This window comes from Danio rerio, chromosome 9, assembly GCF_052040795.2.
Source record: "Danio rerio strain M-AB ecotype USA chromosome 9, GRCz13ab, whole genome shotgun sequence".
Taxonomy (NCBI): Eukaryota; Metazoa; Chordata; class Actinopteri; order Cypriniformes; family Danionidae; genus Danio; species Danio rerio.
Genome location: NC_141029.1, coordinates 23,807,413 through 23,834,168, shown reverse-complemented (window position 1 = coordinate 23,834,168; position 26,756 = coordinate 23,807,413). Strand labels below are relative to the sequence as shown.

Here is a 26,756-nt window from a genome sequence, read left to right as displayed (position 1 = left end):
GTGTTTACTAACAGGGTTATGGTTTGTGACTTCATTTGTCACACAATCAGAAGGCATCTGTAAGCTTGTTGGTAAACCTGGTTTGTGGAGCTGTTTCTGACTGCGTGGCAGGGGAAGGTGGTCTGTCTTTCATCCCCACTTTTTTTAGAAACATTCAGTTTTTAGTGTCTGTCTGTACAGTAGTTGCGTATCTGTTTCCATAGTTTGCTAATTGTTTTTTTTTAAATGAATGGTTTTGTTGACATGCTACAATCAGACTGGGGCAGAGACCTACCTTCCCTTCCATATAAAAGCCATAAGACCATCAATCTGACCAGTCTGGATCCTCTAGGTCCCTCCGAGCCATATCACACCACCAGCCTGGACTTCACATCCCAACAATCCAAGGACCCCGTTGTGAAATCCGTCAACGTCAGCTCACAGCCAGCTTATGTGAGCAGACTACAGTTGATTTCACTTACTAATGATAACCCGTTTTAAACTGATTTATGTTAAAGTGTTTGTTCAGGCCAAAATGAAAATAATCTCTCGTCATTTACATGCTCAAATGTTCCAAACCCATAATACTCTTGTTCATCCTCAGAAGGATTTATGTTTTTCCAGTGAAAGTCTGTTCACCCTAAACTCTACTGCTTTAAAACATTCATAAAGAGATAAAAATAAATAAATAAATCCTCATGAATCAAGCAGTTTTATCTTTTGAAGAGTCTCCATCTCTTTATGATTCACAGATCACAGAATGTCTTGATCAGTGCACATAAAGAAGTTTCGAAAAAGAGCAACAAAAGCATTTGAATCTAGGAGCGACCAAAATTGTCATTCTGTGTGTGTACAATCATGACTCATACACACGTCACGTGTTTGGTATCTGCTCTTTTAGATAAGAATGCAACAATGACCAAACATTTGTTTGTTCTGCAGTTTTAATTAAACACTGTTACATGAGATGTTTTGTTTGTTATTGACTTCTTTTCAGAGAAAGTTTTTGATATGTTTACCTGGTTTGGAACAAAAGAGTTTTGGGGCTATTTGTTTGGCCTTTGACCATAAAGCAATCATGTTAATGAAGTGAACAGATGCAGGTTACTAATTATACTGATAATCTTTTTTTCTATTCTAGTTTTAATGTTTAATCTATTAATTTTATTCTCATGATAGTAACCTTGGATTTATTTAGTTTTATAATGAGTATAATCGGCGTGTTCGTGTTTCTGGCAACACAATGACTCAAGCCAAGGCTTGTACTTTTTTTGCACATACAAAAGAGAAAAATCTCTGAAATGCATTTAAATACACCATTAACTATTTGGTAGTTGAAAAAAAAAAGTTATTAAAAACCAACCCTGCAGGCACAGAACGTCAACATGACATCATATTGATGTTGTACCCCAACGCACCCCAACGTTATGGGGACGCTGGATTTTGGTTTGCAATGAAATGGGGTTGACGTCAGAACCCTAAGTCAGGCCTATGTCAATGTCCAATCTAAAATCAACCTAAAATCAACCAAATATCAATGTGTAATTATGTTACACCTTGACGTTGTGTGGACGTTACCACTATGACATCTATTAGACGTTGGATTTTGGTCACTTTCCAACACAACCTACAATCAACCAAATATCAAAATAATTTGGCATTGGAATTGGACTTACGTATGTCCTTAGAAATAACGTTGTCCTTAGACACTGACTAGACATTGAATTTTGGTCACCTGATGTCATGACCTAAATCTAACCTAATATACACTTGATGTTATGTGTCTGCTGGGAATATCCTCAAAATGACAGGACTGTGCACTGAAAGGTGAACTGACATCCAAATGTATATGTAAAATGTGTGTGGACAAACAGAAACTTAACCATACTAACCTAAATTCAATCTGTTCCAAAAGCAGAATGAATGTAAAAGTACACTCACCGGTTACTTTATTAAGTACACCTTACTAGTACCATGTCGGACCCGCTTTTGCCTTCAGAACTGCCTGAATCCTTCATGGCATAGATTCAAGACGGTACTGGAAATATTTCTTAGGGATTTTGATCTATATTGACATGATAGCTTTTTGTTTGTTTGTTTGTTTGTTTGTTTGTTTGTTTGTTTGTTTGTTTGTTTGTTTGTTTGTTTTCATCTGCTTTCAAGTGTTTTGAAGTGTGGGAAGGTTTAGGTGAACAAACTTTTGATAGGGGACAGCCGGGACAAAAATCACTGATATTTGATTTTTAAAAAAATCTTCATTTTCTGAAGATCTACATTTCTTATGGGTTTATAGAACATAAGATTAAGTAAATGACAGAATTTTACATTTTAAATGAACCCTTTAATTTCATTATACTAACAAATGACCTATTATTTCACAGAATCATGGCTCAAATGGGATTAATGGTGCTTTCCGTGAGGATTCAGAGAGTGTGAATAATAAAGGTGAGTTGCTTTTTCTCTGTTAATTGACTTGAAACATTTGCAAAGTTTGTAATTTGCCTTGATTTATTAAATGCATGTTGTGCAGGAAATGTGAAAATTTGCTAATCTTGCTCAGAGATTGTTTAATAGCTTGACAGGAAGGCATTTTCTTATTAACCTTAGTAAAACAATGATATAGGTAATATATAAATGATGATATAGGTTTTTCGAACACAGCACACACTGTTTATACACTTTAAAGTTTGTATTCCTGGAAAGCAGTGTGGATAAAGAGTTCCCCAGGGCACCTGGAACTTTTTTCCTTTGTAAAAGTTGACCTTTTCTAACATTTTTATCTCCCATATAGAATCCATTTCTTTGAAAAACTTAAAAAGGAGATCAGAGTTTTTTGAACAAGGTAACATTGCTGGTGTGTTTAGGCTTTGTGTTTTGGGGGCTGTGGGTAAACCGCTAAGTCTTCATCCTGCCATCCTCCTCCTCTCCTGTCTGTAGCTGAAGCTCGTCATAACCTCTATGCTCTTCCTTCAGGCTCTGCAGGGCTCACAGTCAGTTCTCTGGTCTACCTCTGTGGTAAAGGGGGTTGAGTGTGCAGTGTTCACATCCATCTCAAACTCTGGCATGCTGTCTTTAGAAGCCTGAGTATGTGAAAAACAACAGTACAGAATAGCAAATTCATCTAATAATAATCATGTACACACCCTTATGTTGTTCCAAAATTATTACGTCCACTAAACACTCACCCAAAAATGTCTGAAGACTGTTTCCATACTCTTTCTATGTAATGACAGTTAATGGATCTTCCATCTGTAGGGTTCAGCTTAATAATTGCCTTAGCCACGTCAGAGGATCATTTGTAAATCCAGCTGATTCTTGAATAAATTATTCAGACTGGTGAACCAGATCTGCTGATTCATATTTAACTCAAAATAATTATTCCTTTATTAATCAGATATGTTAGGGCAGCTCAAGATTTTTACTGAATGACTTCTTGAATGTTTGCTTGATGTAAATATTGTTAACCAGCTATTTTCTGACAAAAATGTACAGTATATTCATATACATACATATGCATACGTGTAATATATAATGTTTTGTGAATGAGAAATTATGACATTGGCTGAAGATGGTATAAATTATTCATTTTTATTATTTCTAAAATCATTTATTTTAGCAATATATATATATATATATATATATATATATATATATATATATATATATATATATATATATATATATATATATATATATATATATATATATATATATATAATTTATAAGATTGTCTTGGCAACTGAAAAGTAAAATTACTAAATAAATAAATAAATAAATAATGATTCAACAAATAAAAGGTAATTTACCTTTTTTATAAAAACACAAATGTTCAATAAACATCTTGTAAAAAAATATGAATGCATAAGGTAATAGCAAAACTACATTTTGAAATGACATTAGGGTGAGTAAATAAAGAAATAAATTGCTTTAAATTGGTATTTCCCACATTGTCAAAAATTATTGTCAACCTGCATAAAACATTGGTTGCTGTTGGTGTATTGACACACTAAAATTTATTGATACTGTATATGATTGAAGTATATCATGCTTGTAGGCCTCTAAAAGACAGCATGACAGAAACCATACCAACATTCAAAAGCACTCTTAATGAATATAAGAAACTACATCATCGAAATTTTTAAAAATGTTACAAAGTTAGCTTATTCTATTACTATAATATAAAGGATTTTCTAACAGGTATAAATGAAAGGGTGCAATATATGCCAGATACCTACCTTTTCTCAAGTCATTCTTGACTGTAGGCACAGCTCAGGGAAAAGAAAACAGGAATGAGTGTGAAGTGCGTTGGTATTGTGTTGTGAATGTAAAATGCGCATGAAGTGCTGGGCATGGATGTGGGGTTTGGTCTTACTAACAGTCAGCGCTTCTGCATGTGGTTTTGCATTTGGAGACTGGCCGAAGCTGTTTATCTTTGGGATGTGTTTTGCATTATTCATTGGGTCGTTCATTGACGTTTCTGCATGTGTTTGTTTACCAAAGTCATTGCATGTGGTTCCAAGTGAACATTTTTTTTTTTAATCTGTACTGATTTCTTATTTTAGAGGATTTTATTGTATCAGACATTGTGATAGAATGATAGTTGTGTTTTAGCTTCACGCTACAATGAAATATTTCATTTGAATATAGGCTGCATTTTATCTTTTGAAAAGTATCTGATTGTAGCTGTTTTTGCAGGTGGATCTGAAACACCGATATTAAATGTAAGTACAACTGAAAATGTTTTTCTTTTATTCTAAACAATGTTTTTTATTTAGATAGTTCAACTAATTTTAAACTCCCACCTGTGGTTCTGTATACAGTACATTGAAAGCTAATTAAATGCAAGCAAACTGTCATTAATACAAATAACATTTGTCTAAATAAAATGTCAAAATATGAGCAAAAAATATAAGCATAACAGATATATTTTTATAAAAATGAAAAACCATACCTATTTTGACCTGTACTCATTAAATATTTCACTATTATATTATAAATATTATAATACTATTAAATAATTTTATAATTATATCAAATAATACACAATCCTACTGTATTTTAAAGGATTATATGTCATCAGATGATTCTAAATATGCATTTTGGTGTTTGAAATGAATTTAGAAATTACACTAAACTCTACCATAAGAATACTACACACTTTCTTACATCTGTATAAGCAGCATTGTGTGCTTTATTCATTTAGAGGTCAAATATGTTGAGTGGCTTCTGGCAATTTTTTATTTTTATAGTAGAAGGGCCAAAATGTCTCTATAAGTAACAAAGATTTTCAACCCTTGGCCTAACTGATGTTGTTTACAAAGCAAACACAAGATGCAAAAAAGATACTGAAGCAACCATGCCATTAACTCTAATTTCTCTACTTTGGTCAACCCATGTGTCATTTGAGAACTTGACAATTGCAGTGCTTTCAGGCTGTGTTGCACTGTATAATAAAGTTAATTAAGTTCACTTATCAGCGTTTACAAATTTAAGTGGATTAAACAAAACAAATAAGTTATCACCAAAAAAACTCAATAATTGTGCTGTTTTCGCTCATTTTGAATAAGTAGTTTGAACAAACAGCAAACGTTTTTTTTGTTGTTTTTTGTTTTTTGAGTGAAAGATATTTGATCTGTCCAATGTTTGCCTTAAGTAACTCAAAGAGTTGTGTGTTTGTATAGGTTCCAGTGCCCTCCATCACTGCATCCACTACACGCTGGTCCTGGGACCCAGAAGAAGAGCGCAAGCGACAGGAGAAGTGGCAGAAAGAGCAGGATCGTTTGCTGAAGGTCAAAATCACATTTGCTTTTACATTGAGTTCAAACGTTCATGTTGGGTGAGAGAGAATAAATAAAGAGGCAATTGAATATGTGAGTTTAATATTGTCTCTAGTTCCTCAACATTAGTTTTAAAGGATATGTTTTTCTGCTGATGCAAGGCATGCTGATTTTTTGTTTCACTAATGCAAGGCATGCATTTACTGTGGGGTTTTCTGAATGCAGAACTTTTTTTGCAATTAAATGCTGTTTGTTTTGAGCATTTTAAATTTAGTTGATAAATAATTGTAGCAGTTATTCATTTCAATTGTTTCTCTGAAAACAAATTCATTGTTTTCTTAATAAATGATTTTCATCTTCTCACTCTTGTTTACCCTTGCTCTTGATGTTGCAGGAGAAGTACAAAAAGGACCAAGAAAAACTTGACGAGGAGTGGAAAAAGGCACAGCAGGAGCTTAACAAGGAGAACTTCAAAAATGATGAGGTACATAGGAGTATGATGGCACACAAAAATGACAGTTCAGTTCATCATATGCAGATGTCTAAACAGCATAACATATAGTAAAGGATTGTCTAATACTATAGTAAAAATCCTTGAAAAAAATATTTAGTAAAAATAGTCCAAACTAATATTTATATTTTAAGGGGAAACTCGATATTGCGCTTATTATTAAAGGTTCTGTTCTGGTAAAAGTCAAATTATGCCACATATTAGTTTTCTGAAAGTGTGGTGATATTACATTTAAAAAAGCTGATTAGTTGACTTTATTTAAAAAGTCAGTACAATCATTGCTTTTAAAGCGATTAGTTAAACCTTGTCGCCTTAAACAGATTAAATATATGAACTGTGCATAATTATAACAGTTAAGTGAATGGCTTTATTCACTTTTAACATAAAATGAACTTTACTTGAAAATAACACTTTTTATAAAATAACTTAATATAGAATAACTTAAAGTATTTATAGAATAACTTAAAGTGTACATTAAAAATAACTAATATCTTGTCTTGTGGAATTTTTTGTAAACATCTCAAGGCATGCAAATAATTGTTTTAAATTCATTAATTTTGTCTGGAATAGTATCTAAAAGTACATTCACCGGTCACTTTATTAGGTACAGCATACTAGTACCGGGGTTGGACCCCCTTTTGCCTTCAGAACTGCTTTAATCCTTCATGACATAGATTCAACAAGGTACAGGAAATATTCCTCAGAGATTTTTGTCCATCTTGACATGATAGCATCATGCAGTTGCTGCAGATCTGCGGGCTGCAAATCCATGATGCAAATCTCCCATTCCACCACATCCCAAAGGTGCTCTAATGGATTGAGAACTGGTGACTGTGGAGGCCATTTGAGTACAGTGAACTCATTGTCATGTTCAAGAAACCAATCTGAGATGATTCACACTTTATGACATGGTGCGTTATCCTGCTGGAAGTAGCCATCAGAAGATGGGTACACTGTGGTCATAAAGGGATGGACATGGTCAGCAACAATACTCAGGTAGACTGTGGCGTTGACACAATACTAAGGCGCCCAAAGTTTGCCAAGAAAAAATACCCCACTCATTACACCACCACTCAGCCTGAACCATTAATACAAGGCAGGATGGATCCATGCTTTCATGTTGTTGATGCCAAAATCTGATCCTACAATCTGAATGTTGCAGCAGAAATCTAGACTTTTCAGACCAGGCAACGTTTTTGGTGAGCCTGTATGATTTGTAATCTCAGTCTCCTGTTCTTAGCTGACAGGATTGGCACACAGTGTTGTGCGTTCAGAGATGCTCTTCTGCATACCTCGGTTGTAACAAGTGGTTAATTGAGTAATTGTTGCCTTTAATTAGCTCAAACCAGTCTGGCCATTCTCCTCTGACATCAACAAAGCATTTGCGCCCACAGAATTGCAGCTCACTGGATATTTTCTCTTTTTTTTGGATCATTCTCTGTAAACCCTAGAGATGGTTGTGCATGAAAATCCCAGTAGATCAGCAGTTTCTGAAATATTCAGTGCAGCCTGCCTAGCACCAACAACCATTCCACGTTTAAAGTCACTTAAATCAGCTTTCTTTTCCATTCTAATACTTTTCCAATTCTAATACAGTTTGAACTGCAGCAGATCGTCTTGACCATGTCTACATGCCTAAATGCATTGAGTTGTTGCCATGTGACTGGCTGATTAGAAATTTGTGTTAACAAGCAGTTGGACAGGTGTATCTAAAAAAGTGGCCAGTGAGTATTTATGAGTTGCGTTGTCAAAAACTAAATGTATTTTGTTATTATTTCTGTAAAACAGGAGCTGAACAGACACTCTTTGTCCACCATCAGACAACCTACTGTTTCATGGGAAGAGCAGAATGCCTCCAAACTGGCCCAAATAGAAGAAGACAAAAAGAAAAGACAAGAGGAGATGCAGCGTTTAGAGGAAGAGAGGAGAAAACGAGAGGAAGAGATGCTGCGTTTACAGGAAGAGAGGAGGAAACAGGAGGAACAACAGCGTCTTGAGGAGGAGAAGAGAAAGAAAGAAGAAGAGGAAAGGAAGAAACAAATAGAGGAGAAGCAGCGTTTAGAGGAGGAGAGGAGGAGGAGAGAGGAACAACAGCGTCTGGAGGAACTGAGGAGGAAGAGGGAAGAGGAACAGCGCCTCCTTCAGGAGAAAGAGCGGAACAGAAGAGAGGAGGAGAAGAAGAGATTTCAGGAGCAAGAGTGAGTTTCTGTGGTTTCATTATTTGTGTTTCACTGATGTGAATGTCTAATCTTCTCAAGCATGCATGTCAGATATATGATGAAATAGAACTGAATGCATGCTTGACAAATATAATCCTGCTTTAAATAACAGAAGTAACCTGACTAAACTGCCATTATCTGTGTTTGGGGCTGGGTTGTATGTATTTGTAAAGCATGTTTCAAAACTATATTTGTTATTTGTTTTATTTCTTGTTTTTCATTTGTTATAAACCTAATTATGAACATAGATCAAGCAATAAAGTCTACAAATAAATAGCTAAATGGGTGCAAAGAATTGCAAATTGCAATTCTATCTTTCTATCTATCTATCTATCTATCTATCTATCTATCTATCTATCTATCTATCTATCTATCTATCTATCTATCTATCTATCTATCTATCTATCTATCTATCTATCTATCTATCCAATTCATCTTTATTTCTATAGCATTTTAGTTCTATGGCATTATAGCATTCTGTTTAGTTCAGGTCATTGTGGTTTAATTTTCACTTCTAAAAATCCAAACACTGGAGAGCAAATCCATCGAGTGGCAACAGTGGCGAGGAACAAAACTTCACCAATTGACAAAAGTGAAGGGAAAAAAAACTTGAGAGAAACCAGGGTCAGTTGGACAAGACCATTTCTCCTCTGCTCAAACTTCCTGTGTAGAGCTGCAGTTTTCACGCTGGTGGCTGGTAAAAACTGGACGTCCATCGTGGAGAAACTGCGGGTGTTCAGACTGGTTCAATGGATCGATGCAAAGACTCATCCGTCACTGTGGTCTTTCAGGAATCAGTCTCATTCTCTCCTCTCCTCCATGACCGCCAGCCAGCCAGCCAGCCAGCCAGCCAGCCAGCCAGACAGCCAGACAGACAGATAGACAGATAGACAGATAGATAGATAGATAGATAGATAGATAGATAGATAGATAGATAGATAGATAGATAGATAGATAGATAGATAGATAGATAGATAGATAGATAGATAGATAGATGATAGAGAGTGTCATCACGGCAAAGACAAAAGAAGTAAATTATTTAAACAATTGCTTAGTCTTCTGTAAATCAGCACTTGGAAAATATTTGAAAAAGAATAAAAAGTGAAAAGAGAGCTAATAATTTTGTCTTCAACAGTTTACTATATATAATTGTAATCAATGTTTATTGTGTTATACAGTATAATGTGAAGTTGAGATTGCTATAAGATTTTCTTCCCACAATAAATCTCTCATGCTCACCACGGCTGTAATTATTTGTTGAAGAACTCAGTAAAAAATAGGTAATAATATTTAGTGTAACACAAGTAGTGGTAGTCTAAAATGATTTCAGCTAAAAGTAACTATATAATGATGAATTGTGTAGCTGTGATAAAAATACAGCATCTATGATTTAGGATTTTGGTCATAAAACCCAGCCCCAGTCCAGCGTCTTACTCATGCATTATTAACCACACTAATTTGTCTTCTATTAATGTTGTTCAATCATGTCCGTGTGAACATCTGCTTGTCTGTGCTGATTCTGCTGTTGGCCACACAGTAAGGTGGACTCCTTTGGCTATACCAATGTTTACCCTGAATTATCCTACTCACACAGGTAATCAGACTGTTTGCACTAACATTTGCACTTAACAAAGCAATGCTTTCAGGTTTGGGGCTCCTGCAGTAAAGAAACTTACATTAAGCTCTTTTCATCTGCAGGTCCATTTCCAAATCTACCCCAGAACTTGATGAAGTTGCAAAAACAGATATTAAAGGTCAGTGCAGCTTTTATCTCTTCCTTTGTCTTGTTACCTGTGTCTGTTATTGGGCTGTGCTAAAGCAGGTGCTGTGTAAGAGATTGTGTGAGATCTCTGGAGTGTGTTAGTCAGATGCTGTAGAGTCTGCGGCTCTCTGCAGGTGTCTACGGCAGACACAGGGGTTTGGCAGGATGGCTGCTGGAGGAGGAACTGAGGCGAAAGAAAAACCCTCAAATGCAGAGAAAGCAGGCAGCAAGTGAGCTAGAGCTCGAGAGGAGAAGCATTCTTAATGCCATGAAATACCGAAACCCAGAAAGAGGTGTGCGCTGCTCCAAACCACGCCAATCAAACAGCTGTCCAATCATATCGGCCTGATTTATCCTAATTTCACAAATGTCAACAAAATCAGATATAATCAAGACTGTGTGCATGTGAACTGTGTTCATCTGATTATAAACTGAACTGTAAAATATAGTGGGGTCAAAAGTTTAAATGCTGTCATGCAACAAGCAGCGTCTGCTATTATGGATATGGAGATATGCTAAATAGGGATATGCTAAATAGGGATAATTAACCCAAAAGTGAAAATGACCTCATCATTTACTCTCCGTCATGTGATTTAAAGCTGATATGAGTTTCTTTCTTTTGTTGTACACAAAAGAAAGTATTTTGAAGGATGCTGGTTGCTGGTACACATTAACCTTTGTAGGAAAAAATTCTGTGGAAGTCACTGGGTTCCAACAACCAGCATTTTTCAAAATATCTTCTTTTGTGTTGAACAGAAGTAAGAAGCTCAAATAGATTCTAAAAAAGTGAAAGATGTGTAAATAATGAGGTGGTTTTCGTTTTTGGGTGAACTATCCCTTTAAACAGACAAAACTAATACATTTATTCTTTTCCTGCTTATACGAAAAAAGCTGTCTACATCAGCAGGTATGAGGGGTCTATATTCCTTAGGAAACTGAAACTAAGGAACAGACGCTCCAGAAGGCTGTTCAACTTGCTGAATAAGGTGAATTGCCACCAGTGTGAGTCTGACTAAAGCTGACGTGTGGAATACACTGCAAAAACTAGCACGACAGATGTTCACCAAAGGCCTGAAGTTGGCAGACGACTAACCATTGGCTTGTTGTGTGCCTGTTAAAAATACTACTTCCAAAAATAAAAAAATGAAAAAAAAAAAAAAAAAAAATATATATATATATATATATATATATATATATATATATATATATATATATATATATATATATATATATATATATATATATATAAGTTAAATATAAGTTGTTTACATTATATGACTTTTTATTTAATAAACAAAAACGGTTTATCTACAAACTCGAACTCTAGCTTGAGTTCGCTATTTCTGTAAGCCAATCAGGATTTTAATGCACACACAAGGACCAATCAGCTTTCTTTGTCTTTTCACCAGACTGCTCTATTGACATCAGAAAAGACCACAAACACAAAATCCCACAAAATCAGCCGGCTAATTAATGCTGCACACAGTTTTGAGATGTGTGTAAATCTGATGATTTTGAAGCATTTTTAGACAGAGATGAAATGTTAAAATCTTTACATTTAATATTAAGCCTTAAAAGGCAAATACTTAATTCATGGGGCATATAATTCAATAAATATAATTTAAAAATTCATATAACGCATTCAATTTATTAAATTTTGACACATTAATTAGATAAAATTAACATCTGCACTGGACAAAATATTTAGCACTGCCTTGTATGCTTTATTTGAAACAAGAAAAAATATTCATTCTAAAACATTCAATAAATGTTTTAGAAAGCAAAAGTTTTACTTTCTCACGCATCGACATATTGTTACAACAACAAATTATAAATTTTTGATTGTATTTCTTGAAAAACAATGCTTCAATGAATGATCGGCTAGACAGATCCTTAAAATTCCAAGTCGAAAATGACTTTTTAGAATAAAAAGGTTCTACAGTATCTGCATTTGATCTGTTTTTTTACTCCAATTTGCAAATGTAAGAGAACTTTGATAATTTACATTTAGAGAACATTTAGGGTTTGTCATGTTAATGTATGAAAGAGAACTGTTACACATATTGTTTGCTGGAATGCAAAAACTTTGAAGCTCATTATCAAAACCATTTAAAATGCAGATGGAATCTTATATTTCCAAGGTGTGAAAGTTCTGACCAACTGGAAACATTTGTATTATCCTTAAAAGTACCATTTTTTTATGTGTGAATGTGTGTTTGTATTTTTAAATACTCTTTTAAATACTCAAATTCCTTTGATAACAGCTATTTAAATCCAATGGTTTGCATAAAGATTTGACATTATCTAGAAGGATCTTCTTAAAAACAAGACCTCCTGAACATCTGTGCCTTTTTATTTCCAGGTTAACATCATATTTTAAATAGACTTTTACTCCATTATTCAGACCCCACTATATATATATCTAATCAGATGAAGACTGTGTGAAATCAATTGCTCTTGATGTGAAATTACTGTACAAGATAAACTGTATATCAACTGTTTCTTTGTTATTAATGTGTTTGTGTGTGTTGTGTATGTGTGTGTGCATGTATTGTTGGCTTATGCAGCGAGCGGTGGTCTGAGTGATGTCAACAGGGACTATCAGAAAGAGCCTCTAACTCAGTCTGAGCTGGAGAGGCAGCAGATCCTTCAGGAAATGAGGAAGAAAACTTCCCTGAACACAGACAACAGCTGGATTCGCCAGAGCACTTCTAGTGTCCCTGCCAAAGAGCCAATTGATCTACCCATAAGAAGGTCAGAATCTGAACTGTTTTCTTATGTTGTAAAAAAAAGAGCAAGCAATTACAATAATGAGGGGGGAAATGACAGAGCTTCAAACACTTGCTTGCAGAGGTGAGTCTCTTGACAACCTTGATGAGCCTCGTTCCTCCTGGAGATCATCATGGAGCACGTCGAACAGCACCTCGTCCATACCAGACTATAGCCGGCCACATTCAGCCCTCTCTGGCTCCACATTGCAGCCGGCTGGACGTCCAGGCTCTGCCACTATGCAGGCATCTCAGTCCATGAGCTCTCTCAGGCAGTCCACTTCCACACCTGCAAACCCACCAGAGCCTCGAGCTCCACAGAGAAACAGGTACTCATCCCTGAAACATATGCAGTGTTCTTTTAAACCAGGGTTGTCCAAACATGCCACTGTAGGGCCAGTGTACTGAAGAGTTCAGCTCCATACCTGTCAACATTAGGATGTGAAAATAAGGTAAATAAACAGAGTAATATGTTTTATTATTTACAAAAGAATATATATATATATATATACATTAGCAGCAAATACATTAACAAACAGTTCAGTTTATTAAAGTTAATAGCTATTATAATGAAATAGAATTTAGCTATCAGATATAGTTAGCCATTTCTTCACTGTATAACTTACACATTCTGATTACAGAGCAACGAATGAATCTCTCATTTATTTAGATTTTTTCATTTGATTAGGTGTCACTTTAAAATGCACACATTTAACCTTGAAGGAAATTAGTTGTGTTTGAAAAAAAAAAACACCAAGATCAAAATCTTTAGATAATATTATTATTAATAATGTGTATACGTCTGTTCAGACACGCACCCAAAATAAAAAACTAGGGGGTCTAGTATTTATTTTTCCTTCTATGGAAGTCGATGGTACCAAGTTTTCAGCTTTTCAAAAAATTGTCTACTAAATTTTTATGCGCATCTCAGGGTTAGAAAATGTTAAATAAATTTGAATTTTTGGGTTAACTGTCCCTTTAATATGCCAAAATATAACACAGAAACATCCACAATAACAAGCACTTACCACAACAAAACATTTTAATCCAATCCCTATGGAATGTCTACCCGGGTCATATAGAAGTAAGTCCTCGTTTTGTTTACCTTAAAAACATGAATTCATAATTACAATTGGTAAGTTCAGAACTTTTTTTAAACCCATCCGCGAAATATAATAGAACTGTACAATTCCAAAAATATATACAAAGATACTAGCTTTTTCATAAATTACAGTGAATAAAGCCATAAATCAAAAACACAAAATTATGGCTCTCAAACTCATATATATATACATAGATGGTAGATTTTTATATTTTAGATGTACTGTATTACATGTTGACAAAAACATACTGAAGATAATGATGTTATATTACGAGTGTTGCAGCACCAGTAGAAAGTCTAGTGTGCAGTGGCCAAACTATAATGTGACTGTGGCTTTAAATCTAATAAATACAATAAAGTTGCTGTTGTTGCATTATTTTTATGCAAATGGGAATTTAGTTTTAGTTTTTTTTTAAGCAAATCTGGAGTTCAAATTGGACACTTTAATTCTTTAAAGGATGCTTGAGCTATCCTTATGAGCTATCCTTACACTGCTACAATCTTTAAGCATTTCGGATATGTTCTGAATTAAAGCCATTTGAGAAACCATCTATTTTTTCCATCCATTCCCACATGTCTCCCATTTTCATGTTGTCTTCAAAATATGTTTACATTCACATGAGCCAAGGGCTGTGCGCAGGTCTGTGTTTCTGGGCTTCAGATCATGTTTTGTGTAATCTAGGTCAGTGAGTGGCAGGAAAATCTGTTCATTCTGTGATACACCGCTGGGCAAAGGAGCAGCCATGATCATCGAGTCCCTGGGGCTTTGTTATCATTTGACTTGTTTCAAGGTGAGCGTTCAGCTACTCTAAGGTCAGGTCCAGCCTAGCTTCATCAGTGACTAACCCAACTACTCTGCCCTGCCTGCTTTTCTACTATTCTAATAAGTTCTTCTATGCACGTAGAAATGCAGCCATCAAAATGTCAACAGAGAGAATCAAAATGTCAGTTCTGCCTTTCTAGCACATGCAGCACTGCCCTCTGACTTTTCCTTCTTTCCTTAAAGACTATCATTTTCTCCAACTTGAGAACAATCCATCAAAACTTTTTTAGTCTGGACTACACAAATCCATTTCCTTTAAGATGGAATTTGGGTGATTTTGCTGCAAACACAAGAGGCTCTTTTAACAATCAAGGCGCAAAGTTTGAAGTGCATGGCGCAAAAACATTAAGGGCATGTCTGCATGCACTTTTGCTATTTTAAGGATGGAAAAATACAATTTGCCCCCTGACAAATGATCTAAAAGGGTTTTGCTTATTCCCTTAATGAGTAACGGGTGTTTTCTGAGCATAACGTGCATTAAACCTATCAGGGTCTTATCTCCCATTTTCTTTGAGAGTCAGTTATGTCACGCCATAGCTATTTGCATAGCTGACTTTGTAAGTGGAAAACTGAATGGAAAAACTGAACGCTTCACTAGCGAGAAAACAGTTAAACAGACCATCTGCAGTGCAAGGATAAAGAACGAACCTCCTCCCTTGGACATCTTTACTTTTACTCTTTACTCCTTCCTTACTTAAGAAATGGTGTTGTACGCACTCCACTGAAGACGTCCATTAACCTTTATATTTAATTTCATTTGTTAAGCGCAAAGATTTGTTTCAAAATGATCTCTAAATTCTGTTCTAATTTCCAGCAAATAAATAAAGGAACAATAATAATGAAATGTGGTCAAAAGAGTTATAGAGTTATAGGCTATCCAAACACTCATCCTTTTCTTATGCCCCATTTGATCCAAAACCCGATAGGTGGACAAATCTAAGCTAATTTTTAATAAAACAAATATAAATATGCATATAATAAATAACACTACTAATACATTTATACAAATGCAAACTGTCATGAATAAACTGAAAATTATCCTAAGGTAAAGAAGGGATGGGTAGTGGTTGTTATATTTACGTAGAAAAGAAAATTTTTTGTGACATTTTAATACTTCATTTGTTTTATATGTAAATATATTTGTGTATTACTGTACATTCTGTGTGTATTAAGCAATCTGTACACTTTTAGACCCACATACAGGTAGGTGCATAACTAACGTGCTCTGCGCTGGACTTTAGAATAGCTTTTACTTAGTCAGTCGCCCAGTCTATTTCAGTTGCTTAATATAGCAATGCACCAACAACGCACCTTGACATACCTCCTTTTTAGACCAGCACAACCATGAGTCCACAAAGTGGTGCAAATGGATTTTCCATTTAAACAACGTGGCATAAAATGTGAAAAGTATAGTTGCACTGGTCTGAAAATAGCAACAAATTGCACCAAACATGTCTTTTGCCTTATTAAGACAGATGTATAATAGGGCCAATTGTTTTACTATGAACACTTGGATTATACTGTACTGTAAAATCATTCCATCACGGAAACGTCATATAAACACCCATAGTCTAACTTCACCTACTGTAATTTGCTTTAATTTACATAATAATTCAACTGTCCCTACACTGAAAAAAAGTGTTGCATGCAGAACTGTTGCAAACAATTTATTTGTGTTAAATTTAAACAAACAAATTAAGTTTAATAATGTTCAACTTAATTTGTTGGTTTAAATTCAACACAAATAAATTGTTTACAACCACATAATGTAAAAAAAAATTAAGTAAATCCAAGGAATCATCTTTGAATATTTTTTTTCAGTGTATTACGTTATTTAAAATGCTGTCCTACATTAGGTTAACATTCATCCAAGCTCAAAAACTTTTTCATTTTCAAATGAATCAAAAGTCTGGATTGCAGATCCCAGTTAGGCTTTGGTTTGGGTGTAAATTTTAACTTTGTTTAAACTAATCATTGAGTTCAGTTTGGTAGCATTAGATTTTGAGACTCTGTCAGCATTATCCATCTATACCCAAACATCTTGACCTAATTTGGTTGTTTGGTTGTGTTAAAGTTGTAAAAAAGGTTTTAAAAAAAGGCTTTTGGTTGTGGTCAAAATATCTCTACTTACAAAATCAATTGGAAAGAGTAATAAAATAAGATAATTATTACCCCTGACTATTTAAACATTAAAGTCCCAATGAACCGAAAGCAGAGATTTTTATTTTATTTTTTGTATTGTGATGCTGTTCCTAGAGAAACTGAATTTTAAATGATAAAAGAGTGGGCGTGGCTTGTTTTTTCTACCTGAATGGATGTAGTAAAGTAGGCATTTCATTCAGAAAGATCGGGAAAGGGGTTTTAAAAGAGTTACAACCTAACACACTCCACCTATTTGCCATTTCTGTTTGTTGTCAAAACTGACAGTGGTTAAGTATGTTAGCCATGCCCATTACCTTAAAATCATGTAATCTGAGAATAAAACTGAAAACAAAAATGCATTGTCAGATTTTAATTAAATATAAGAAAGGCAAACTTTTTTTCTTAATGACATGCATATGGTTAGTTTTCATTTCTTCGGGTCTTCGGAACTACAGCATACATCTACAAATTCCCTTACAAAAACCAGGGCACACATTAAATTTGAAACAATTATGCTCACGCACACACTGCAGCAGAGAGCATTTGTTTAGGAAATATCCACAAATGCACATATTAAAAGAGTGAGGTTTAAGTTTGAGAAGCATTTGAGGGTAATTACTGCAGATTGAATTTGTTGTATCTTCTGTAATTTGGCACTCAGTGCTCGTCTGCAAGATGGGAAATTGCACCATGCATAATTCAACACATTTCTGTAGTAAATCGAGTGCTAAAACAGCACAGACAAGTGTGTGTGTGTGCAAACAAACCACGCTATCAGTGGGCGTAATTCATTCTTATTGAATTCCCTCCTAAATTTATTCCCATGCCATCAGAGCAGCAGTACGTGGCTTAGCTTAATCGTTCCTCACACATCCTCATCATTTCCCCAAATGCCAATCATTTGTACCTCTTCTCATCCTCTCATTCACACTGCATTGTCCTCCTAATCTTGTTGATGGGTTATTTCTGGATCTTTTGGCTAATGTTGCCGTTTCTATTGCATATCCTCTTATGCCGCTTATACTGACCTCAAGCTAGGATTCTCTCTTGGAAATGGAGGCGAATGTACGATACAGCATTACATAGTGGATTGTGCTGTCTAACAATGTGTTCTTTCATCTACTGTGTGCAGTGTTCTGACTGCAGGTCTGATCTGGGAGGCTCACAAGCAGGAGCAGAAGTCAGAATACGAAACCAGCAGCTCTATTGTAACGTCTGCTATATGCGGCTCAAAAGTAGGCCAGACATCTCTGCAATATGCGCAGCTCCGTTACATAGTTCACTGAGTGATTTCTGATGTTCTGTTTGACTGTATTTTTCTCTTTCCAGCTGGGCAGCCCACAGCCATGTGATCTCGCTGTACTGCAGCAGATCCAGGAGGAACCAATCACAGACAAGGAACTATTAACGCTCAAGATTGATGAATACTAGGGGATTTCACCAGCCTTGATTATTCAGCGTGCTTCTGTTCTTCTTCTCTTTTTTTACAGAGATTCCTAAGGTTGTTTATTTGAATTTAAGTATTAGTAATTGTTTGTACAAAAAAGAAATGCATGTACCTGAAAATATGAGCTATGCATTTTGAAATGTACACAGGCTTGTTTTTTGAGCATTCATAATTCATCCACTGTCTTTTGGAAATTCTTTTTGATTTCTGGCTGTTTAAGTGATGTCTGTACGGCCCAAAAAGTGTTTATAGGAATTATTAGAGATATGCTATTTTCATTTTTAATGCTTATAGTATATAGGTTTCTCCTGCAGTTTGTGCTATATAAGGGTTTGTTGACTAAAATATCCTGTTATTCCATTTCATCTGTGCCTTTTTGTGTTCTGGTGGGGAAAGATGATTAAGGATAAATCCATTAAGAATTTAAGAGTGGCACGGTTAGTAAGCAGCGCTCATGAGATATACATATTGTATTGGCAGCACCTATTTTATGCAATGTCTCTGCAAGGGGGAAGATGGATCTAGAACAAAAGCAGCATATTTAGTAATAATTGTAAATAAAATTGCCAAACTATAATGTTCTCTGTGTGATTTACTTGACCCCTTAATCAGATTTAGTTCATCTAAGAGGCTAAACTCGACATTACTGTCTAAAAGTAGCATTGGTTCATCTTTCGTTTTCAGTCTCATCAGTCACTAGGGTTTTCATCCAATACCTTTTCATATGGTTCATGAATTATGTTTGGCACTGCATTTCCCACGATGCATGTGTTTTCTGTGAGTGTATATTATTCTTTATTGCAGATACCTAATTTCATTACATCTGCAAACTGCAAACATCTGTTGGGAATTTACTGCTGTTCCTCTTAAACTGAATCAGATGTATCAAGGCTTCTGGAGCATTAAGATGACATTATTAAGTTTCAATATGAAAGAAAAAGAGAAAACCCCAAGTGAACATGTTAAACATAAGCATTGTAAACATTTGAAAAGCTCACCGAAAGCCCCAAGTTTCTCTTTGTTTATCTGTATATATTTTGCCATCTTAACATTGTAGAGAGCCTAATGACAATTATCAGTTTGACAGATATATCATCTAGAGTTAAAACTAATATATGGAGCTTTGATGTAGTTTCCTTCCAGCTATTTTCCACTCAGACTTGGATGTTTATGGCTTTATCCATCATCCAGAAACGTATAAAAGTAGTTTTATAGCCTACTGGCTTTTTACAGTTATTCTTTTAATAACTTCTTCTAATTTTCTTAATCTTGAGATTTTCCTTGATACTATTACAAATTTAAAGCTCTGAGAACATTGGGTTTGCCCTTCTAGTTATTTGCTCCCATAAGGAATTTTTTTTTTTTCGTGAGGCATTTTGACATTTCCTGGGTTGTGAGACGAGTAAGTTGACATATCTGAATAAACCTGTATAGTGGCCAGCAGAGTACACAGTGTGTGTGTTTTGCTGCTAATATAGCATCAGCACAGTCTTTAAAGGGGTGGTCCAGGGTGTATTTTTAAGACTTTATAAGATGTTTATAAGATGCAAAGCAATGTGTGCTCATGCTTCAATTGTAGAAAATCATGTTCTTTTTTCATATACCTTACTTTGATTATATACAGCTACTCAGCTAGCATGAAAACTACTGCCTAGTTCCACTGAAAGGCCTGCCCTCAAGAGGCTCTGATTGATCAGCTAACATAACGTGCTGTGATACACGGATCGGCTCCATGAACTAGTTACTAAGAATGTGTAACTAAATTACAGTTACTTATGAAAATGCTAAAGATTACAGATGGGGTTACATCTAAATAGGTTAAATAATATTAATATGTTGCTTTGCCTGTTTTTGATAAGCATGATGCCTTCTGTTAGGGCCATTTATTAAAGTGGTGCTATTCTGATGCTTTTGATTAGTTTTGCAGTTTGATTGCAGCACACCAAGTCTACCAGTGACATCAATCCTCTCTGCCGCTGAAAGCATTAGGCGGCTGCTACAACCAGTCTGAGAGCTGCCACCATGGCAGTGATAAAAAATGCATTTCATTGCTGGAAATTTTTTAATTATTTCACCCTGAAATCCGAGAAGGGCACAAATATAACAGTTAACAGCTGGCAAACTAATTTTGCACTGAAAATACTTTCAATACGGCTTCAATGTGGAACCTGAGGAAGCATCTGCAGGAATGTACCATTAACCTAGCCTTTCTTTATTATATTAAAGCAAATGGTTTTGTCGTTATCGTGAGTGTACAGAAATAAAAACAAACCCTTTCATTTTGCATGATATATTATGACCTGCAAAATTATCGATTTGTGAAATTCAGGGCACCAACAGACACTTCTGGCCAAAGTGATTTTATCACATTAACAGTGTTGGGCAGTAGTGTTGCTACAACTTAGTGACGCTACTAGCCTAACTACATTTCTCAGTAGCAAGGGGAGGGGGGAAATACCGATTTTGGAAATAGTGCACCTCGTTGGAATAACCTAGTTGAGTGATTCTTACCCCTCATCATTTGATTGACAAAGACAACATAACTTAAAAGCTCAGCGGATAGCAGCGTGAGTGGCGTAGCTCAAAAAGCACATGGCATCATGTTTTGACGCAATCAATCAGTGTCTCATGAACAAGTTTTTTTTTTCCACTACAAATCAGATTTTGCCTACTCTTCATCACAAGTAGGACAAGTGGGAATCATTAATAAGTGTATGTATTATGGAAGATTGGAGAAGGGTTAAATCCATTTTTAGAAGTTATACATTAAAAATACCCTTACAAATAAATTTTTGTACTTCTTCAGTGAACTTGAACAAGTATATTAACATTCATTAATTTTCACTAGTTTTGTTGGGTTTTTTTTCCCAAAGTGTGCTTTAAATGCTTTAAAAATAAGTTAACTTTGTAGACTATAAATATGTGTATTGTATATCATTTCTTTTTAAAATGCAGGCAACACATTATAGATTAACTTTATTAAAAAATATATATATATTCATCTTATTTTTTAATTCAACTATAGAGGGACGGCCAGGTAGGGGGCCCTACTAGACATTGTGCCCAGGGGCCTCTGATTTCTTAATCCGGGCCCGGGTCTCTCTATATATATATATATATATATATATATATATATATATATATATATATATATATATATATATATATATATATATATATACATACATACAGTTGAAGTCAGAATTATTAGCCCCCCTAAATTATTAGACCGCTTGTTTATTTTTTCCCTAATTTCTGTTTATGGGAGAGAAGATTTTTTCAACACATTTCTAAACATAATAATTTTAATAACTCATTTCTAATAACTGATTTATTTTATCCTTACCAGGATGACAGTAAATAATATTTTACAAGATATTTTTAAGACACTTCTATCCAGCTTAAAGTGACATTTAAAGGCTTAACTAGGCTAATTAAGATAACTAGGCAGGTTAGGGGGATTAGGCAAGTAATTGTATAACAGTGGTTTGTTCTGTAGATAATCAAGAAAAAATATAACTTAAAGGGGCTAATAATTTTGTCCCTAAAATGGTTCATAAAAAATTCAAAACTGCTTTTATTATATATATATATATATAGTTTGCTGTAGTAAAGGCTGAAGTATACTATGGTATTTACTATTAATTCAAGATAGTTCCTAACAATACTACATCATGTAGTGTAATTTAATATTGAAGAGTTATATATACAATATAATGCTTATTCCTAAATATTTCCCTTTACTATAAATTACTATTGCATTTTAAATGTGTAACACCTGGTTTTATTGGATTGTTTGTTTTTGCTGTTATAATTTGTTTCTGTTTGGTACAGCATATTATTATTGAAGCAGCGTATTTAGCATATTTATATACAGCATATTTATTGGAGAAATTAAAAGTCAGTCTATTAACAACTGTATAACATCTCTTAGACTTCATTTAACCACATTTATCAAAATAGCAAGGTTTTAAATTTAATTTTTATCTCTATCAAAACATGAAATAAGGTATCTAACCAATATAAGCATAAAACAGTACAGTAGGCTAGCATAGAAAAGTAGTCTACTTTAAAAACAGTTTCATATTGAGAAAAAAAAAAACTGATGATAAAACAAAATGCCAACAACCGGTTTACAGCATTGTAACAAGCAACAGATGGTTTCTGATATTGTATTATTGAACTTATTCTTTTAGCTTTAAAAAGGCAACCTAATCATGAAATGATCCATGCCAACTGTCGATGCCTACAACTGAACTTGTGGATTTCAGAGGAAAAAACATTTAAGTAGCTATATTTATTAGTAGGCTATTATAGATAAATGGTAGCCTATATATAAAAATGGTAAGAAATTGTATTATTTAGATTATTTTGCTCCAAAGAACACTTGTACTAGGTTTACATGTTAAACCTAAGAAATTAGGGATTTTTACCAGACATTGTGCATCATTTCATAGAAACAATCTCATTTATTCTAGGTGTAATGTCCTGTGCCATGGCTACTTTCATTACAAACATAATATGGTGGTCTGTGAGGCGGTATCTGTGGGATGTTTTGGCAGAGAACATTAATTCACATGAGTATTTCACCTTGGTTGAAATTGTGGGTTTTCGCTGTCCACTTTGCGTTTTTTTGTCATTGTGCTAGTTCCAAAAATATTTGACCTTGTTTACATTTAGTGTAACAGTATGCTAACGTCTAAATTAGTAAGTAGGGTAAAGCGCAACAGCACCACCTGCGTCTCAATATTGTAATTGTCACAGACCTAATATTTAAAGTGAGCAAGGGCCACTTGAACTTCATTACCAAAACTTGTTGTCGGGCCTGATTAAATGTTTTGACGAGCCACATTTGGCCCGCGGGCCTTGTAATTGACACATGTGATATAGAGACAGTGCACGCACTGGTAAGGATTGTGGGTGTTTACAGTGGTTTTACGGATACATATGAGTTTGTAGCTAACTTGTTATGGTGCCAAACATAATTTTTTATTGTTCACATTCATGTTTATGTCCTTGCTACAACATTCTGTTAACGCTAGAAACTGTGCATGTAATAGATCGACTTTAACAAATGAAAATACTTACAGGTTGTGGCTCACAATCCACAGCTTCTGCTATTATGGTTGGAGCTGCTCCTTCTTTTTAGCCAAATCCAAAGCATTACCTAAAGCAGGGGTCTCAAACTCGCGGCCTGCGGGTTCAGTGCAATATTTTGTGGCCCGCGCCGACCGCTGTACTCTGACAGAATCAGCGGAGCGGGGAGAGAGAGCGCTCCCCGCTCCGCTGATTCAATCCGTACACAGCGCGCTTGTCACTCAATGCGCGTTGTCGCACGCGTTCTTATCAGCTGTGTTGTCGCGCGCGTACTCAAGAGCGGTGTTATCGCGCGCCTACTGAAGGGCGGGACCGAGGGTGTGTCGCGTCGCGGGGGCACTTTTGATCATTTTGGAAGGGCACTTTCTATGCAAGACTAAAAAGGGGCATGTGCTCTGCACAGGTTGAGCCCTATGTGTGCACGTGCCTGCCCTGCATCTTATATATATTATAGGTAGATACAGACTGGTACAGACTGATGTGACTGGAGTGGGGTGGGGGTGTTTTATTTACACATATATACGCCTTTTTTTAGGTGAGGGAATGGAAGTTTTGAGTGAGTTCCCCCACTTTTTTCTCTAGGACTTCAATAAGTCAAAGTACAGGTCTAGACTTAATGATGATCATCTTCAAGCCATACTGAGGGTCTCAACTGCTTCCGCTCTAAAGCCAAATGTGGTTCAGATTTGTGAGAAGAAGCGCTGTCAAGTCTCTGGCAGCAAGAAGTGGGCAAAAGATGCCATGTTCAGAAGAACTGTTCATAATCTTCACTCATTGTTCTATTAATGTTCAGGACACTTCATGTTCAGAAGAAATAATTAAAACTGTTAATAATGACATTTGAGGACTTTTTTTTGTGAAATCCCTTATGCGGCCCAGCCTCACCCAGACTTTGCCTCCTGCGGCCCCCAGGTAAATTGAGTTTGAGACCCCTGACCTAAAGCGTTTGTGATCTCACTATTCCTGGATGTTTTTTTTTTTTTTTTTACTTTGAGTGTATTACATTCAGAGATGTTGTTTACGTTCACACATCTTTTACACATGAACCAAAGTTTAAAATATGATATTGTAGTAGACCACCCTTTTAAAAAGAGATGGATGAGGCAGCTCCACTAACTCCACTGTAGAAAAGTGAGGGCAAAATGTCCTAAGTGTTGCTCCTATCATTGTGTGCCAATAAAGTCATTTGAAGCCTGAGTTTGTGTTGCAGTGTCAAACTACGTTGTTGCACACAGTGAAACATGTACCTGTTGCAATCACAACTATGAATACAAACTACAGACACAATGCCACATTGTCTGGCTTTTTGTTATACTTGATAGTGAAAGGGCAACAGGAGAGGCAATGTAAACCACCGATTTATTTGTGATGACAAACAGAGAAAAGAATTGGTAGATGCCTGTGGATAAAAAAAAAATCTAAAGAACCGCTTCTTTGTTCTTTCTACTTTAGCCATGATGCCTTTGAGAGTTTTAGTAGACAGCTACAGTAAGCGCTTACAGGTGGCAAAGGATATAAGCGTAGGCTTATACCAAATGCCCTACCATCGATTTTTCCCCACAAGGAGTCTAAAACTCACAGATATCAAGTGAAACTCATGCTGAGAAATTTTCTTGTCTCTGCCAATTCTCAACAAAAATTTTGTTTGATATCTGAGAGTGTAGACTAAAGTAAAGAAAAAATACATAGCCTCTCTCATTGCCCTTTGACTGAAAATTACAGTCAAATACATAATGTGTCTGGAAAAATACCAAATACCACCTGGAGCAACCATTTGACGTCAAGCACTGCACAACTAAAATGACAGCCCACATGGTGAGTGAGTGTGCTAATCATCCATAATCACGTGGTATTTACGGCGCAGGTAATTAGCTCAAAAACTGTTAAGCTAAATGTCAGATAATAAACTGTATCCTGACGGTGAAGTCGTGCCAGCTGATCTGCTGCCAACTCAATGCTGGCGTTCCTCCAGGTATCACAAACCTCCTCACCTGTATACGAACTAACTTCATCCACATATTCTCTCTAAAACCTCCTCCAAAAGACAGGCTTAACAGTGTTTATGCACTCCATCTTGTTGTTTCAAAGCTGACTCAGCTGTAGGGGGCGCTGCTAGTAAAGATGAACAGTTAATTGACCTGTGGAAAAAGCATAGAGATCTTTGAAATTCAGTTAAAGAGCTGTTACAGATGTCCGATCTCATTGTCTGCGTGGATGTAGTTTTGTGGGTGGAGGGACGAAGGCTTTCCTCCTGCTCTTCCACCTGCTATCTGGACTGATGCTAATTTTAGTCCACATTATTGATATCAGCCATGTCTAGTTGCCATGGTTTTAGTTTCTCCTGAACATCACCTGCATGGCAGCCTACTACACTTCTCTAATCAGACAGTTTGTTAGCTGGGAACATTTGTAGTAACATGGAAGAAATCTGTCTTATCTGAAACTTGATATACTTTAGGGGAAGTGTTTACTTTTTTGTTGTTATTGCAGAGATTTTTAATGTTTATTTTTTAAAACATAATATATATATATATATATATATATATATATATATATATATATATATATATATATATATATATATATATATATATATATTTCTGCTGTATTTGGTTCTGAGGTCTGTATTTGGTTCTTATTTAGTATTGATTTATTTATTCTAGTATTTATTAATATTCTTAATTTTTATAATTACTTTTTTAATCTTGTCTTTGTTGTCAAATTCTTAGGTTTTGAACACAAATTGACAGCAAACTTTAGTTTTAAAAGGAACCCACCTTAAAACTAAGCAAAAGAAGGAACTAGATTCTTTGTTATTGTTCTTCTTATATGGTTCATTGTCATTTTGACAGTGCTGGAAAGAGTACTAAAAAAATCATACTCAAGTAAAAGTACCATTACTTGCCTAAAAATGTAGTGCAAGTAGAGTAAAAGTAACTGTTGTAAATATTACTCAAAGTATGAGTAAAAAGTAGACATTTCAATTACTCATGAGTAGAGATTATTACAATGTAAAAAGCTGATGTATCTACATGTAATTTGTGGATGTGTGTAAACGTAACATTCTGTAGTGCATTTATTTATGAGATACACGTCATAAGATATTACAGTTTTTCTTGATTGCTTGGA

The 26,756-nt window shown here is 35.2% G+C and overlaps 1 protein-coding gene and 3 long non-coding RNA genes across 53 annotated transcripts in view; 2 read left to right on the top strand and 2 right to left on the bottom strand.

Annotated features, from left to right (window-relative positions):
• lmo7a (LIM domain 7a) overlaps positions 1-19,107 on the top strand; it is a 78,633-nt gene extending 59,526 nt beyond the window's left edge. For 4 of the 50 annotated variants that reach the window (XM_087266478.1, XM_087266451.1, XM_087266486.1 and 1 more), the window contains 15 exons: positions 332-432; positions 2,361-2,424; positions 2,771-2,821; positions 4,675-4,700; positions 5,661-5,768; positions 6,151-6,240; positions 8,056-8,465; positions 10,024-10,080; positions 10,185-10,240; positions 10,383-10,541; positions 12,816-13,002; positions 13,100-13,345; positions 14,801-14,909; positions 18,216-18,318; positions 18,413-19,107. In XM_087266478.1, the coding sequence (XP_087122604.1) occupies positions 332-432; positions 2,361-2,424; positions 2,771-2,821; positions 4,675-4,700; positions 5,661-5,768; positions 6,151-6,240; positions 8,056-8,465; positions 10,024-10,080; positions 10,185-10,240; positions 10,383-10,541; positions 12,816-13,002; positions 13,100-13,345; positions 14,801-14,909; positions 18,216-18,318; positions 18,413-18,435 (1,790 nt within the window). In that variant the 3' untranslated portion in view covers positions 18,436-19,107. 50 annotated transcript variants of the gene reach the window in all.
• LOC147842349 (uncharacterized) overlaps positions 1-26,756 on the top strand; it is a 736,864-nt gene that overhangs the window by 568,596 nt on the left and 141,512 nt on the right. The gene's annotated exons all lie outside the window — the stretch shown is intronic.
• Positions 6,178-8,293, bottom strand: LOC147835307 (uncharacterized). The gene is made up of 2 exons (XR_015499376.1): positions 7,957-8,293; positions 6,178-7,894 (listed from the first exon to the last, which is right to left on the bottom strand). It is a non-coding gene; the product is annotated as an uncharacterized LOC147835307 (long non-coding RNA).
• LOC141376113 (uncharacterized) lies at positions 11,954-25,733 on the bottom strand. Its single transcript, XR_015499373.1, has 3 exons — positions 25,619-25,733; positions 14,045-14,121; positions 11,954-13,441 (listed from the first exon to the last, which is right to left on the bottom strand). It is a non-coding gene; the product is annotated as an uncharacterized LOC141376113 (long non-coding RNA).